We start from the raw sequence: 15,748 nt of genomic DNA on the forward strand, positions 1-15,748 counted from the left end.
CTGTTGTGGGGAGGGGAAGGGAACGTGATTGTAAGCCGGTTTGATTCTATCAAGGGATGATGTCAAACATTGGCTGTGAGACATTTCTAGGCCCGTATCATAATGAGGGGCATGCCGTTGAGACAGGCAGGGGATGTGGGATATGGACCCACTGGAGAAGGGGACTGATCCCACATGTTCGTATGGGCCATCCCATGTTGATTTTCAGTACATTTCCCCTCTAGGTTTCTTTTTTAAAAGTCTACTTCCTTTCTCCCCACAATAGATGACAGTGCCACAGAAGGTTTTCCGAATCGCCAACGAACTTCTCCAAACTGAAAAGTCCTACGTGTCCCGTCTGTATCTGCTAGACCAGGTAAAAGAGAGCCGGCGTGGTGTAGTGGTTAAGAGCGGTGGACTCCAGATTAGAGAACCGGATTTGATTCCCCACTCCTCTACTTGAGCAGGGGAGGCTAATCTGGTGAACCGGGTTGGTTTCCCCACTCCTACACACGAAGCCTGCTGGGTTATCTTGGGCTAGTCACAGCTCTCTCCGAACACTCTCAGCCCCACCTACCTCACAAGGTTTCTGTTGTGGGGCAGGAAAAAGGAGGTGATTGTAAGGTGGTTCGATTCTCCTTTTTAAAAGGTAGAGAAAATCAGCATAAAAAACCCAACTCTTCTTCTTCTTCTTCTAAAATGGATGCTCAGGAGAACCCAGAAATGGCTCTGGTGTGGGCCCTGCTTCATAGAGGCCTTATGGCAAAGTCAGCACCTCTTCTGCAAACCATGTCCTAACCTTCATCATAAAACATCAGAACATCATCCAGGCATTCGCTAAGAGGGCTGCTGTGCTGTACTGGAGCCAGCGTGATGTAGTGGTTAGGAGTGGTGGTTTGGAGCAGTGCACTCTGATCTGGTGAACCGGGTTTGATTCCCCACTCCTCCACATGAGCGGCGGAGGCTAATCTGGTGAACCAGGTTGGTTTCCCCACTCCTGCTACGCATGAAGCCTGCTGGGTGACCTTGGGCTAGTCACAGCTCTCTTAGAGCTCTTTCAGCCCCACCTACCTCACCGGGTGTCTGTTGTGGGGAGGGGAAGGGAACGTGGTCGTAAGCTGGTTTGATTCTTACTTAAGTGGGAGAGAAAGTCGGCATATAAAAACCAACTCTTCTTCTTCCTCCTCCTCCTCCTCCTCCTCCTCCTCCTCCTCCTCCAGCATTTCTTTCCCGACTCCTACACATGAAGCCAGCTGGGTGACCTTGGGCTAGTCACAGCTCTCTCAGCCCCACTCACCTCACAGGGTGTCTGTTGTGGGGGAGGGGAAGGGAAGGTGATTATAAATCGGTTTGATTCTCCCTTAAGTGGTTGAGAAAGTCGGCTGTGGAGAGGGTGGGCGGGCGACGTGCAGCGAGTCACTTCCACTTGAAAGTGGTTATGCTTGAATCCGCCCCAAGGACGCCTCCCTCATTGCTGAAGGTGCCTTCCCGCCTCCCAGGTCTTCTGTGCCCGTCTGCTGGAAGAAGCGCGCAGCCGGAACTCCTTCCCTGCCGAAGTAGTGATGGGCATTTTCGCCAACATCTGCTCCATCTACTGCTTCCACCAGCAGTTCCTGCTCCCGGAGTTGGAGAAACGTATGGAGGAATGGTGAGGAAATGGATTGGCAGCAGTCTGGTTGTGTGTGTGTGTGTGTGTGTGAGTGAGGAATCTTTTAAATCGACACATGGCACCCAAACGCGCTCTGGAAAAGTGCCATGCTTTCGGAATGGCGTGCTGCCATGTGCTGTATTTGCAAATAAAAGTTGGTTTGCATTAGAACATAAGAACATAAGAAATGCCCTGCTGGGTCAGGCCAAGGCCCATCCAGTCCAGCAGTCTGTTCTCACAGCGGCCAACCAGGGGCCTCTAGGAAGCCCACAAACAAGACGACTGCAGCAGCATTGTCCTTCCTGGGTTCCACTACAGCACCTAATGGAATTGGCCACTGTGTAAACAGACTGCTGGACTTCATGGGCCTTGGTCTGATCTAGCAGGGCTTTCCTTATATTCTTATGGAGGATGGGGCTATCCATGGCTACTAGTCCAAAAGGATACTAGTCATGATTCATAGCTATTCTCTCCAGGATCAGAGGAGCATGCCTATTATATTAGGTGCCTATTATATTAGGAACACAGGCAGGACAATGCTGCTGCAATCGTCTTGCTTGTGGGCTTCCTGGAGGCACCTGGTTGGCCACTGTGTGAAGAGACTGCTGGACCTGATGGGCCTTGGTCTGACCCAGCACGGCTTTCCTAATGTTATCTCCAGTCTCAGAGGAGCATGCCTATTAGGTGTTGTGGAACACAGGCAGGATGCTGCTGCAGTCGTCTTGCTTGGACGTCTGGATCATGTTTGTGGGGCTATTTTGAACGTTTTAATGATTTTATTGTAATGTTATGAATTGTTTGTTATATTTGTGAGCTGCCCTGAGCCCAGCTTTGCTGGGAAGGGCAGGATATAACACAGTACAATAAATGAATAAAATAAAGTGGTGTTGGAGTGGGTATTAAGGCATCCACACGCCCCGGTTCCCCAAGCTGCTCGCCGCTGCCACCTTCTGTCAGTTTGTCCCCCCTTTTTGGCCACCACATTGGAACCTTCCCTTCCTCTTTTCTTACCAAGCCAAGTTGTGATGATAGTGCGGCTCAGCACGGAAACATGGTGTTGGAGGGATTCAGGTCTGCCCCCGATTGGTGACTATGGGGGAGCATTTTTTCTTTATACATCAAATGTACAATTGTATGGTCTACATACCTGGGCTGTATTGAACTCCCATTCAGAATGCGTGTGCAAGTATCAACCTGGTCAGACAGTGTTAACTGATGATCCAGGACAGAGTGTTGTAGTGGTTAAGAGCGGTGGTTTGGAGTGGTGGACCCTGATCTGGAGAACCGGGTTCGATTCCCCACTCCTCCACATGAGCAGCAGAGGCTAATCTGGTGAACAGGGTTGGCTTCCCCACTCCTGCTACACATGAAGCCAGCTGGGTAACCTTGGGCTAGTCACACTCTCTCAGCCCCACCTACCTCACAGGGTGTCTGTTGTAATAAGGGGAAGGTGATTGTAAGCTGGTTTGATTCTCCCTTAAGTGGTATAGAAAGTCGGCAAATAAAAACCAACTCCTCTTCCTCTTCCTCCTCCTCCTCTTCTTCTTCCTCCTCCTCCTCCTCCTCCTCTAAATAGTGTTAATAGGATGATGTAAACTCTATGACTCAGCACTTCGCTAATTGAAATGATGTAATCTCCATGCTCTTCTATGAAGGGAAAGGATAACGAGGATAAGCTATGTGGATAACCTATGGGGGAGCATCCGAATGGACCCTATCCACGGCCACCCCTGCAGTTTCCCTTTTACTCCAGAGAAAATGACAAACCCTGTTTAGTCTAGCAGATGTAAATAAGCAATCTCAGGTGTTGTGTGAACTTTGGTCTGCATGCTTCTTGCCTCTTTCCCCACTTCCCAGTAGTGTGAACTCCTGTGGCCAGGTGACTGAGAGGTGGTGTTACTTAAACAACTCTGGTTTATGAATTTGGATCTCACAGTAAGCCCCAGTTAGAACAAATTGTGGTTAACAAACCAGGGGCAAACCCGACTTTGAAATCCTGGTTCAGTGTCAACCAACAAACCCCAGTTTGTCAGGCCGTCAGTTTGGGCTCTGCAGCCAACTGGGGTTTGATCAAACTGCAGTTTATATATCATCGTTTATCAGGACTGCAACCCAGTGCCTTGGGGCTTTTTGTTTTACAGGCTCTCTTCCTAACCCGTTTTTGCTTCTGTCTCACAGGGACCAGCACCCTCGCATTGGGGATATCCTGCAGAAACTGGCTCCCTTCCTCAAGATGTACGGCGAATATGTCAAGAACTTTGACCGCGCCATGGAGCTGGTCAACACCTGGATGGAGCGCTCAGCACAGTTCAAGGGCATTATCCACGAGGTGCAGGTAAGCTGGCTCATCCGTGTTATAGCTCAAAGCCTCTCAAACTCTTTCCTCAGCTTAAAACACAATAGCAAACTGTTGGGTCTCTCTGTAGGAAAAGGACCAGTTTATTTATTTTATTGCATTTCTTCCCTGCTCTCCCCGGCCAAGTGATTAGCACAACTTCCAGGCAAGGGGCTAGACAGATCAAAGGAAAAGGAACAGATGTTGGGGTCTAGGGATATATCACAAGCACACTTATCATTTTGTGGGAGGGTTTCCTTCCTGCGTGGTCAAGTGCATAGAAAATGTAATGCCTTGAATTGAATGGTGTGCATTAATCTAAAGAAGAGGGTCTAGGGGAGTACCTCCCCTCCCCAGTTAACCTATGTCTTAATCCCCTACTACGTTTGCTTTGTGGTGGTGAAAGGTGCCTTCATGATGCAGCCGACTTATGGCAACACCTTAGGGTTTTCAACGCGAGAGACGTTCAGAGGTGGTTTGCCATTGCCTGCCTCTGCGTCGTGACCCTGGATTTCCTTGGTGGTCTTCCATCCAAGTACTAACCACAGCCGACCCTGTTCAGCTTTCGAGATCTGACAACGTTAGACTAGCCTGGGCCATCCAGGTCAAGGCAAGAGACTAATAGAGGTGGTTTGCCATTGCCTGCCTCTGCGTGGCGATCCTGGACTTTTTTGGTGGTCTCCCATCCAGTTACTAACCAGGGCCAACCCAGCTTAGCTTCCGAGATCTGACGAGATCAGGCTAGCCTGGGTCATCCAGGTCAGGAAGTTTGCTTTATACAGTTTGCTTTGTGTGTTTGTGTTAAGTGCCATCAAGTCGCTTCCGATTCATGGCAACCCTATGAATCAAAGTCCTCCAAAATGTCCTATCTTTGACAGACTTGCTCAGATCTTGCAAACTGAAGGCTGTGGCTTCCTTTATTGAGTCAATCCATCTCTTGTTGGGTCTTAGTATCAGATTGAGTGCCATCTGACCTGGGGGTCCCATCTTCCAGCACTATCTTTTTTCATTTTGGATTGTCTCATCATAGGGTTTTCAAGGTAAAGGTTGGTCAGAAGTGGTTTACCAGTGCCTTCTTCTGCGCAGTACTAACCAGTGTTAGCCGTAGTGGCACTGCCGTTGTCTACGAAAGATCCTCCGCCAGTGTCACCTTCCACTACTGCTGCTGCCCAGTAGCTAACCTTCAGGGATTCCTCTGCCCCCATCCCCATTGGAACTGCCTGTTCTCTTCTGCGGATGTGGCCGTTGATTCCTTAAGGGGGTGGATGCATCTTCGTCTAGTGTCTCAGCTGTGACCATTCCATCCTGAGTGATTCTGCTAGGAGTTTAGTCTCTTGATAGAGTCTAGACCCTTTACGGTATTGCTCTCAGCTTCCCTGACTCACACAAACCCCCTCACCACATTAAGGTGTGCATTCAAAAGGGGACAGTTTGCTTTACAGTTGGCGTTGTACAGGTGAGAAAAAGCAACACAGGTTTGAAGGGGTCACAATGGCCCATTTGTGGCCGAATTAAGCTCTCAACAAAATCTGAGTGGAGGTTTTTGCTTGTGCCTCTGCAGGAAGGCTCATCCTAGAGTAGGGTGTCGAACTCAACTGTTACGAAGGCTGGTTATAACATAAATGTCACTTGATCGGGCCAGGCCATGCCTCGCCAGTCCAGATCAAGAATGGGGGGTGGGGGTGGGCTGCCTCGGTTGCCTCGCGGGCTGGATAAGAGCTCTCAAGAGGCCGGGTCTGGCCCGCGGGCCTTATATTTGACACTTCTGCCCTAGAGTCTCTCTAGTTCACGGGGTCAGGGTGTCCCTCCAGGGACAGATGCTTTGCCGCTCAAAGAGAAGCCAGGACAGGCAGCTCTCTTCAGGTCCCTGTGTGTTGCAGCGAGAAGAGATCTGCGGGAACCTGACCCTGCAGCATCACATGCTGGAGCCGGTCCAGCGGATCCCTCGCTACGAGCTGCTGCTGAAGGATTACCTCCTCAAACTGCCCCAGGACTCGCCCGATTGCAAGGATGCCCAGAGTGAGTGCAGCCCTGGGGGCGGGGGGGCGGCGATGGGGAGTGGGGCAGGGAAGGCCGGTGTGTTGCGGGCATGATTCGCCACCGTAAATGCTGGAAGGGGGAACTGCCATCAGGAGCCCCATGGTGATGGCAAGCTCCATGATGCATTGGTTAAGGACACTGGGTTTTCCCCAAATTCTGCAGAGTTTGGAAATGCTTAGTAGCAGTTGGAGAATGGAGGGGGGTGGTGTGGAAGGCCAAAAAACCCCGTGCAGGGCAAGGTGGACGGCTAGCCCTCTGGCCACAGAGACACTTCCCCTTGGCTTTTGGATCAGCATCTGGGCAGTTGGGGGTCTTAGTTGCTGATCTGAATGGGAAATTGGACTCTAACCAGATTCACCCCACCCCAACCAGCGGTTAGGTGACTAACACACTCCTACAAATGAAGCCAGTTGGGTGACCTTGGGCTAGTCACCGCTCTCTCGGAGCTCTCTCAGCCCCACCTACCTCACAGGGTGTCTGCTGGGGGGAGGGGAAGGGAAGGCGATTGTGAGCCGGGTTGATTCTTCCTTAAGTGGTAGAGAAAGTCGGCATATAAAAACCAACTCCTCCACCTCCACCTCTTCCTCCTCCTTCTCTTCTTCTTTTTCTTCTTCTTCTGCTTCTGCTTCTTCTGCGTCTCCTCCTCCTCCCGCTTCTCCTCCATCTCCTCCTCATTCTTCTTCTTCTTTGCTATTCCGAGCACATTTACACCATTCTACGCCCATGGACTTCAATGGCCTTAAAGGTAAAGGTCCCCTGTGCAAGCACTGGGTCATTCCTGACCCATGGGGTGACATCACATCCCGATGTTTTCTAGGCAGACTTTGTTTGCGGGGTGGTTTGCCAGTGCCTTCCCCAGTCATCTTCCCTTTACCCCCAGCAAGCTGGGTCCTCATTTGACCGACCTCGGAAGGATGGAAAGCTGAGTCAACCTTGAGCTGGTTACCTGAAACCAACTTCCGTCAGGATCGAACTCAGGTCATGAGCAGAGGTTTTGACTGCAGTACTGCAGCTTACCACTCTGCGCCATGGGGCTCAATGGCCTTAGAAGGGTGTAAATCTGCTGAGGATACTTTCAGAGGGTAGCCATGTTGGGTTGCAGTAGAACAGGTAGATTTGAGTCTAGAAGCACCTTAGCCAGCAACCAAATGTTTGGGGTATAAGCTTTCGAGAGTCATAACTTATGCCTCAAAAATCTTGCTGTAAGGTGCTGCTGGATTTGAATCTGCTTAGGATGGCTCTGTCAATGATGCTGCTGTTTGTGTCTAGTGTTTCTGCTTCTAGTTCGGTAAGGGAGCACAATGGAGCCAAGCCTGTTGAATTAACCTCACTTCCTCTCCTTCTCATGCTCAGAATCCCTCGAACTTATCGCAACGGCAGCCGAGCACTCAAACGCCGCCATCTGCAAAATGGTAAGACCTGAAGGAATCCTTGATATTGGCGGTGGGGTTGCCTAGGTTCTCTACACAGTGTGGTGTAGAGGTTAAGAGCAATGGACTCTACTCTGGAGAACCGGGTTCAATTCCCAACTTATCCACATGAGCAGTGGACTCTGATCTGGTGAACCGGGTTCGATTCCTCACTCCTCCACATGAGCGGCGGACTCTGATCTGGTGAACACACTCAGTTCCACCTACCTCACAGGGTGTCTGTTGAGGGGAGGGGAAGGAAAGGTGATTGTAAGCTGGTTTGAGTCTCCCTTAAGTGGTAGAGAAAGTCTCCATATAAAAACCAACTCTCCTCCTTCTTCTCCTCCTCCTTCTCCTTTTCCTTCTTCTTCTCCTCCTTCTTCTTCTGTTAGTTAAAATGGATACTAGTCATGCTGCATACCTATTCTCATTAGTATCAGAGGAGCATGCCTATTATATTAGGTGCTGTGGAATACAGGCAGGATGGTGCTGCTGCAGTCGTCTTGTTTGTGTCTTCCTGGAGGCACCTGGTTGGCCACTGTGTGAACTGACTGCTGGACTTGATGGGCCTTGGTCTGATCCAGCAGGGCCTTTCTTATGTTCTTATGTTCTTCTTCTTCTTCTTAACTGTATCTCTCTTTAGGAGAGAATGCACTCGTTGCTGAAGGTTTACGAGCTGCTGGGAGGGGAGGAAGACATCGTGAACCCCACCAACGAGCTTATCAAAGAAGGCCACATCCTGAAGCTTTCTGCTAAGAACGGTACTACGCAGGACCGCTACCTGATCTTGGTGAGAGACGGGGGTGTAAGTCCCCCCCCCTTTCAAAACCTTTGCTAACTCAGGAAGGGCATGGAAGGAATCCTCCTGCTTTATATATAATTTCAATGTCAACTTTCCTTTTTTTGGCCAGTTCAACGACCGTTTGCTGTACTGTGTGCCAAAACTGCGTCTCATTGGACAGAAGTTTGGGGTCCGCGCTCGCATAGACATGGAGGGGATGGAGGTAAGTGAAGGGGGGGTTTATAGAATATCACCTCCTGGGAGAACCCCTAAAGTGAAACAGGGAACGTATTATTTAGAATTTGGAGGGAAGGGAAGGATTCCTGTCTCATCTTCTGGGTGAGGAAAGGGCGAGGGAACATGAACATATGAACACATGAAACTGCCTGATACTGAATCAGACCCTTGATCCATCAAAGTCAGTCTTATCTACTCAGACCGGCAGCGGCTCTCCAGGGTCTCAGGCGGAGGTCTTTCACATCACCTACTTGCCTGGTCCCTTTAACTTGAGATGCCGGGGATTGAACCTGGGACCTTCTGCATGCCAAGCAGATGCTCTACCACTGAGCCACACCCCCTCCCAATGGCTCTCCAGGGTCTCAGGCCGAGGTCTTTCACATCACCTACTTGCCTGGTCCCTTTAACTGGAGATGCCGGGGTTTGAACCTGTGACCTTCTGCATCCCAAGCAGATGCTCTACCACTGAGCCACAGCCCCTCCCCTTTGGGCCAGATGGTGAGTGTAGGTGACACAAGGTGAGTCTGTGGGCTGGCTGACACATGTCCATAATTTGGTGACTCAGTGCTTGATGATGTGTGAACGCATGCCACAGAAATGTGTGTTATCTCAAGAGACACAGAAAATTCCAATGATCGTCAGTGATTGATTCACATGGGCTAGTTCTTTTGGAGCTGCAGTTGACTGAATGCATGTGTGAATTGACTCTGTGTCTCCATCTCTCTTCCTCTGCAGTTGAAAGAGACCAGCAGCCTCAATGTGCCCCGGACGTTCCTCGTATCGGGGAAGCAGCGATCCCTAGAGCTCCAGGCCAGGTACAGGGTTGGGAAATACCTGGAGATTTTTAGGGCAGAGCCTGTGGAGGGTGGGGTTTGGGGAGGGGCAAGATCAACAGGTCAAGTATCACAGTGTACATGAAACGCAAGGCGTTTGAAAGTTCAAAAGCAACGGAGTGATAAAGATGCAATGGGCTTCCAGTAAATTCCCATTTCATAACGTTTTTTTCAAGCTTCCAAGTCTTCCGTATGCTTGAGAGTCCATTTATGAAGCAAAGGAGTGTACCTTCATAAGGAGTGTACCTTGCTTTGATAATACACTTCTATTAGCAATTTCCAGTTTTGGTATTTATGTGCCATAGGTTGGCTCTTTGTTCTTGTGCCGTTTTGTTTGAATTCCAACCTCCTGTTTAAGCACTTGTAGCCTTTCTTGATTAACTACCTGGAGGTTGGCAACCCTAATGATCAGCGATCCAAAATGCCTCTGTTGGCCCTGATTCAGCGGCAAGGATTTGTTTTCCTAATAATTCTTGTCTGCTTTTCTTGTCTTCCATTGGCTCACCTCAGTAGTGACCCCAGATCAGGCTAACTGGCATATTCCTTCCAGAGTCTACTGCGAATGCCGTAGTAGCATGCAGTGTAACAACTTTGGTCAATCTCTTTTTAAAACTTCTTTATTTTGAGCTTGCGCCTAGAGATCCCAATTAGCACACCTAACAATACATTCATAGAAACAATTGCATCAAGGATATCGTGCCTGATAAAATTATCATGTGCTGATTTGTTTCGGGAGACAGAAGAAATGGTATAAATCATGTGGTTTTGTCAAGGCACTTTTTCCAAGGGAAAGCAAAAGAGTTACAAAGATTTTCATAACATGTTAAGAGAGCCTATTAGATGACTGATGTATTGAGGTGTAAGAAAATCTGGCCTCTTATATATAAACCTGAAAAAGGCCGAATATTGAAATACAGAATAACGCCTAAGCCGGATAGCCGATCGCTGCATACCTATTCAGCCTTCGGCTTTCCCAAGGCTTTTCCCTATGGGAATTTTTGTTAGGGGCATTTGTAGAGGTTGAGTTTTGAAATTTTCAGGGTAGCTGCAAGGGACTGTCTTTGCATGAACTCTGAAGTTTGGTAAAGTTTGGGTCAGGGGGTCCACTTTTATGGGCCCCTTAAGGGGTAGCCCCCTTCTCCATAGAAAAGCATTTTAATACATAATATGGTAACATATAATTGCTGTATCTTATCCTAAATATCTTCTCAGTTGTTCCTTTAAACCTTGTTCCTCAGCTTTCATGCATTTTGTTTTTCCTTCCCTGTGGTGAGATCTTAGTAAGCGATATTAGAAGTTGATGGCTCCTTTTTAGGGGGGATTAGTTTTATTTAAACGAAAATTTTCAATGGCGGTCATCTCCTCTCTCAATTATTTCTGGACAAGTAAGGACTGACGTAGAGCCCCGTGGCGCAGAGTGGTAAGTTGCAGTACTGCAGTCCAAGCTCTGCTCACGACCTGAGTTCGATCCTGACGGAAATTGGTTTCAGGTAGCCGGCTCAAGGTTGACTCAGCCTTCCATCCTTCTGAGGTCGGTGAAATGAGTACCCAGCTTGCTGGGGGTAAAGGGGAGATGACTGGGGAAGGCACTGGCAAACCACCCCATAAACAAAGTCTGCCTAGAAAACGTCGGGATGTGATGTCACCCCATGGGTCAGGAATGACCCAGTGCTTGCACAGGGGACCTTTACCTTTAAGGATTGACGTAGGAGTGTAACTTGCAGACTTTCATACCAGTGCACATATTTTGTATTGAATGTGTCAACCTTGACAATCTTTTCCTATTATGTACGACACCACGAAATCTATAGGGCTTCTACAGCTAGATTTGAATCGAGTAGCGCCTTAGAGACCAACAGGATTTTCAGGGTGTGAGCTTTTGAGCGTCAAAGCTTCCTTTGTCTGGTTATCGTAAAGTACCTGACAAAAGGAGTTTTGACTCTCGAAGGCTCATACCCCAAAATCCTTGCTTGTCTCTAAGGTGCTACTGGACTCGAATCTAACTGTCCTACTGTAGACCAACAAAGCTACTCTCTGAAACTGTGTGTAGAGATTGTATTCATGCCTGTTTGTAAATATCTGGGTACTTGCACTAAAACATTGGTGAATTACTTGTCATTCTTTAGGACTGAAGAGGAGAAGCGAGATTGGATCCAGGTAACTGCCAATCTTTCTCACCCGCCCCATAATTTTACTTTCCTTCTTTGCTCCTATGACCCATAGGTCCTGAGCAGTTATTTCTTAGAAGAAAATATGATGGAGAGATATCTGGCCATGGCCGAGAGATATATTTGGGCCAAGAGATATATTTGGATCTCTATCCATCAGCAAAAAGGGGACTATTTTGTCTCTTGCTATGGGGGCAGGAATTCTCGCCAATATGGAGGTGATCCATTTGTCTCGGTGGTGTTTAAAGAGGGGGCATTCCATCAGTTTTCTTTGTATTACATGGACAAAGTCTGTCAGAATATGGGCCTCGCCCCATAATGCAGTCTTTGACCTACCTTTGTCCCTGGCAGTTCCTGTGAACTTTCCCATTCTTTAGCTAGTAATGCACTATGTGGGATTCCTAGACTACGCCCGCATAGATAGTTTCTGCCAGTCCAATTGAGAATGGAGGGTACCGGGGACAGGCTGTCTGTCTTTCATCAGGAATGATGCAGTTTGGCATGATCTGGTGCCATGTCAGCTCTGAACTGTATAGCTTTTGATCTCACAAAACTACCACACCCACTGGCCAAGCATATCTTACTAGTGGGAGCAATAGGTATGCATCTTATGAGGCGGTAGCTATATGACATCGGGTGGATCGTGCAGGTCGGTTACCCATAGGAGGTATACAGCAGGTGACTCACCACACCTGTGGATTTACATGAGCACCTCCTGAATGATAGGAAGAGGAACAGTGAAATCCTAAGCAGGAACAGTGAAATCCTTCTCAGAATCTTACTAAAGTCTACTCAATGGGGTTTATTCCCAGGAAAGCATTCTTAGGAAGAGGCTGAAAGTCATGGGAAGATAAGTGAGAGTTTAGGGAGGGGTCATAAGAGCCGGCCTTTTGCCCCCCGTGTGTTCTGAACAGAAACCAGGGTTGGAGGGAAGTGTGGGCACAAAGATTCCCTAAGGATCCTCGCCCTTTCCTCCTTGGCCTCTCCCCGCTGAAGGAGACCGGGGCTCGACTTCCCAGAGATTTGTTTGTCTTGTGGCAACAAATGATGGCAAGAGGTGTGGAGACCAAGTCCTATGAGGAAAGGATGAAGGAACTCAGTGGTAGAGTGCATGCTTTGCATATATGAGGTCCTGGGTTCAATCCCCAGCATCTCCATTATTTGGGGAGAAGCCATGGCTCAGAGCATCTGCTTGGCATGCAGAGGGTCCCAGGGTCAATCCCTAGCCTCTCCAGTTAAAGGGACTAGGCAAGTAGGTGATGTGAAAGACCCCTGCCTGAGACCCTGGAGAGCCGCTGCCGGTCTGAGTAGACAATACTGCCTTTGCTGGACCCAGGGTCTGATTCAGTATGTGTGTCATGTGTGAACTGGGTATGATTAGCCTGGAGAGGAGAAGATGGACGGGTGATATGATAACCATCTTCAAGTACTTGAAGGGCTGTCATATAGAGGATGGCGCCAAGTTGTTTTCTGTTCCCCTAGAAGGTCGGACCAGAACCAAAGGGTGGAAATTAAATCAAAAGAGTTTCCGTCTAGACATTAGGAAAAAAATTCTAACAGTCAGAGCGGTTCCTCGGTGGAACCGGCTTCCTCAGGAGGCAGTGAGCTCTTCTTCCCTGGAGAAGCAGAGGCTAGATGACCATCTGTCAGCAATGCTGATTCTCTGACCTTAGGAAGATCATGAGAGGGAGGGCATCTTGGCCATCTTCTGGGCATGGAGTAGGGGTCACTGGGGGTGTGGTGGGGGAGGTAGTTGTGAATTTCCTGCATTGTGCAGGGGGTTGGACTAGATGACCCTGGTGGTCCCTTCCAACTCTATGATTCTATAAATGCACCATTGTTTAAACCATCAGGCAATCCAGGCGACGATTCAGAAGCATGAGCAGACGCTGGAGACGTTCAAGCAGCTGATCAGCGAGGATGAAACGCCACCCAATTCGCCCGTGAGTCACTGCTGTGCACGCGCGTGGATCTGTGCCCTTAGGGAGAGAGCGAGCTCTTGCTGGCATAAGAAGTTTAATTTGGCTTGGCTGAGCTTGGGGGTTTCTCAGAGCGCTTGGAATCCCGTGCCAATTGTTCTGCGCTCCCAGAAATGTAAAGACAACCTCCTGGTGCTTTTTTGGCGTGCGCATATTAACCTTCTCGGCTCTCTGCCGTGCCTGCAGGGGTGTGAGCTGGGACGGCGGGCACCCACGCCGATCCGGGAGAAGGAGGTGACCATGTGCATGCAGTGCAAGGAGCCCTTCAACGCTCTCACCAAGCGGAGGCACCATTGCCGGGCGTGCGGCCACGTGAGTGTGGGCCCCAGTGGGCTGGGCTGAGGATTTAGTGTCCACCACGCCGCTCTGCGACTCCCGTCCCATTCCGTATTCACCAGAGAGGCCTCCTCGGCAGAAAGTCAACATAGGCCTATCAAAACAAAGTTCTAACAGCAGCTGCCGCAACGATGTTGGCTTTATTCTCCCCCCATCCCTTTTTCTGAGAGCCAGCGTGGCGTAGTGGTTAAGAGCAGTGGTTTGGAGCGGTGGACTCTGGTCTGGAGAATCGGGTTTGATTCCCCACTCCTCCACATGAGTGGCGGAGGCTAATCTGGAGAACCGGGTTGGGGTTCCCCACTCCTCCACATGAAGCCAGCTGGGTGACCTTGGGTTAGTCACACACTCTCAGCCCCACCTACCTCACAGGGTGTCTGTTGTGGGGAGGTGAAGGTGATTGTAAGCTGGTTTGATTCTTCCTTAAGTGGTAGAGAAAGTCGGCATATAAAAACCAACTCCTCTTCCTCCTCCTCCTCTTCTTCTTCTTCCTCTTTGTCTTCCTCTTCTTTCCTTTCGTGGCTTTATCAGTTGATTCTGTGCATAGTATAAAGTGGCTGTTAGTTATTGTCAGGTCACCGCAACTCATCTTCTTCTTTCTCAATGTATTTTTTAAATTACCTCTCTGCACTTCAGCTACCTCTGTGTGCAGTTCGGAGAGAATTGTGACTAGCCCAAGGTCACCCAGCAGGCTTCAGGTGGAGGAGTGGGGAAACCAACCCAGTTGGTGTAGTGGTTAAGAGTGGTGGTTTGGAGCCGTGGACTCTAATCTAGAGAACCAGGTTTGATTCCCCACTCCTCCACATGAGCGGCGGAGGCTAATCTGGTGAACTAGATTTGTTTCCCCATTTCTACACATGAAGCCAGCTGAGGGACCTTGGGCTAGTCACCTCTAAGAGAGGTGGAGGAGTGGTGAGCCCCACTCACCTCACAGGGTGTCAGTTGTGGGAAGGTGATTGTAAGCTGGTTTGATTCTTCCTTAAGTGGTAGAGAAAGTCGGCATATAAAAACCAATTCCTCTTCCTCCTCCTCCTCCTCTTCTTCGTCTTCCTCTTTGTCTTCCTCTTCTTTCCTTTCGTTGCTTTATCAGTTGACTCTGTGCATAGTATAAAGTGGCTGTTAGTTATTGTCAGGTCACCACAACTCATCTTCTTGTTACCCGCTCCTTACAGGTGGTCTGCGGAAAATGTTCCGAGTTCCGGGCTCGCCTGATCTACGACAACAACCGCCCCAACCGCGTCTGCACTGACTGCTACACGACACTCCAGGGCTCCCCTGCCAGCCCCGCCCCGCACCCCAATACGCCTCAGCGCCGGAGATCCATTCTGGAGGTGAGGCTGGCGGGGAGGCCTACCTATGTGCCTGCTGGATGTCAGAACATACTAAGTGATCCATCAATCTTTTAGTCTTTCTAAAACCCACGATAGGCGGTTCTTTACACCCTGGAATGTAACTAATTAACGACCGATATTTCAAGACCACTTTTTAATTTCATGACTGACTGGAGAAAAATCCATCCCCCATGCAATCCTTTGTTTAAACTCTTTCTTATTAGTATTAAACAAATCCGGATGAAGCTGATGCAACTTAGCGAAACATGGATAAAACTGCGAAACCTTGTTAACTTTGTATAGATTGTTTTGTATATTCTATACAAAGTTAACAAGGTTTCTCGATTAATATACAGGATCAGAGGAGGATGCCCGATATATTGGGTGCTGTGGAACACAGGCAGGATGCTGCTGCTGCAGTCGTCTTGTTTGTGGGCTTCCAAGGGGCACCCAGTTAACCACTGTGGGAGCAGACTGCTGGACTTGATGGGCCTTGGTCTGATCCAGCAGGGCCTTTCTTATGTTCTTATGGAGGATGGGGCTATCCATGGCTACAAGTCAAAATGAATACTAGTCATGATGCATAGCTATTCTCTCCAGTCTCAGAAGAACATGCCTATTACGTATATTAGGTGCTGTGGAGCACAGGCAGGATAATGCTGCTGCAGTGAACCT

General features: G+C 49.1%; 1 protein-coding gene and 1 non-coding gene across 2 annotated transcripts in view; one reads left to right on the forward strand and one right to left on the reverse strand.

Moving 5' to 3' along the window:
* The window catches only part of FGD1 (FYVE, RhoGEF and PH domain containing 1), a 58,760-nt gene that overhangs the window by 40,373 nt on the left and 2,639 nt on the right, over positions 1–15,748 (forward strand). Inside the window, exons 5-16 of the mRNA XM_056867385.1 lie at positions 266–355; positions 1,479–1,627; positions 3,806–3,962; positions 5,843–5,981; positions 7,356–7,414; positions 8,055–8,201; positions 8,323–8,415; positions 9,165–9,244; positions 11,389–11,419; positions 13,284–13,373; positions 13,596–13,721; positions 14,915–15,073. Of these exons, the coding sequence (XP_056723363.1) occupies positions 266–355; positions 1,479–1,627; positions 3,806–3,962; positions 5,843–5,981; positions 7,356–7,414; positions 8,055–8,201; positions 8,323–8,415; positions 9,165–9,244; positions 11,389–11,419; positions 13,284–13,373; positions 13,596–13,721; positions 14,915–15,073 (1,320 nt within the window). The remainder of the gene's footprint in view (positions 1–265; positions 356–1,478; positions 1,628–3,805; positions 3,963–5,842; positions 5,982–7,355; positions 7,415–8,054; positions 8,202–8,322; positions 8,416–9,164; positions 9,245–11,388; positions 11,420–13,283; positions 13,374–13,595; positions 13,722–14,914; positions 15,074–15,748) is intronic.
* TRNAP-GGG (transfer RNA proline (anticodon GGG)) lies at positions 8,838–8,909 on the reverse strand. The gene has a single exon. It is a non-coding gene; the product is annotated as a tRNA-Pro (tRNA).

This window comes from Euleptes europaea, chromosome 1, assembly GCF_029931775.1.
Source record: "Euleptes europaea isolate rEulEur1 chromosome 1, rEulEur1.hap1, whole genome shotgun sequence".
NCBI classification, from domain to species: domain Eukaryota; kingdom Metazoa; phylum Chordata; class Lepidosauria; order Squamata; family Sphaerodactylidae; genus Euleptes; species Euleptes europaea.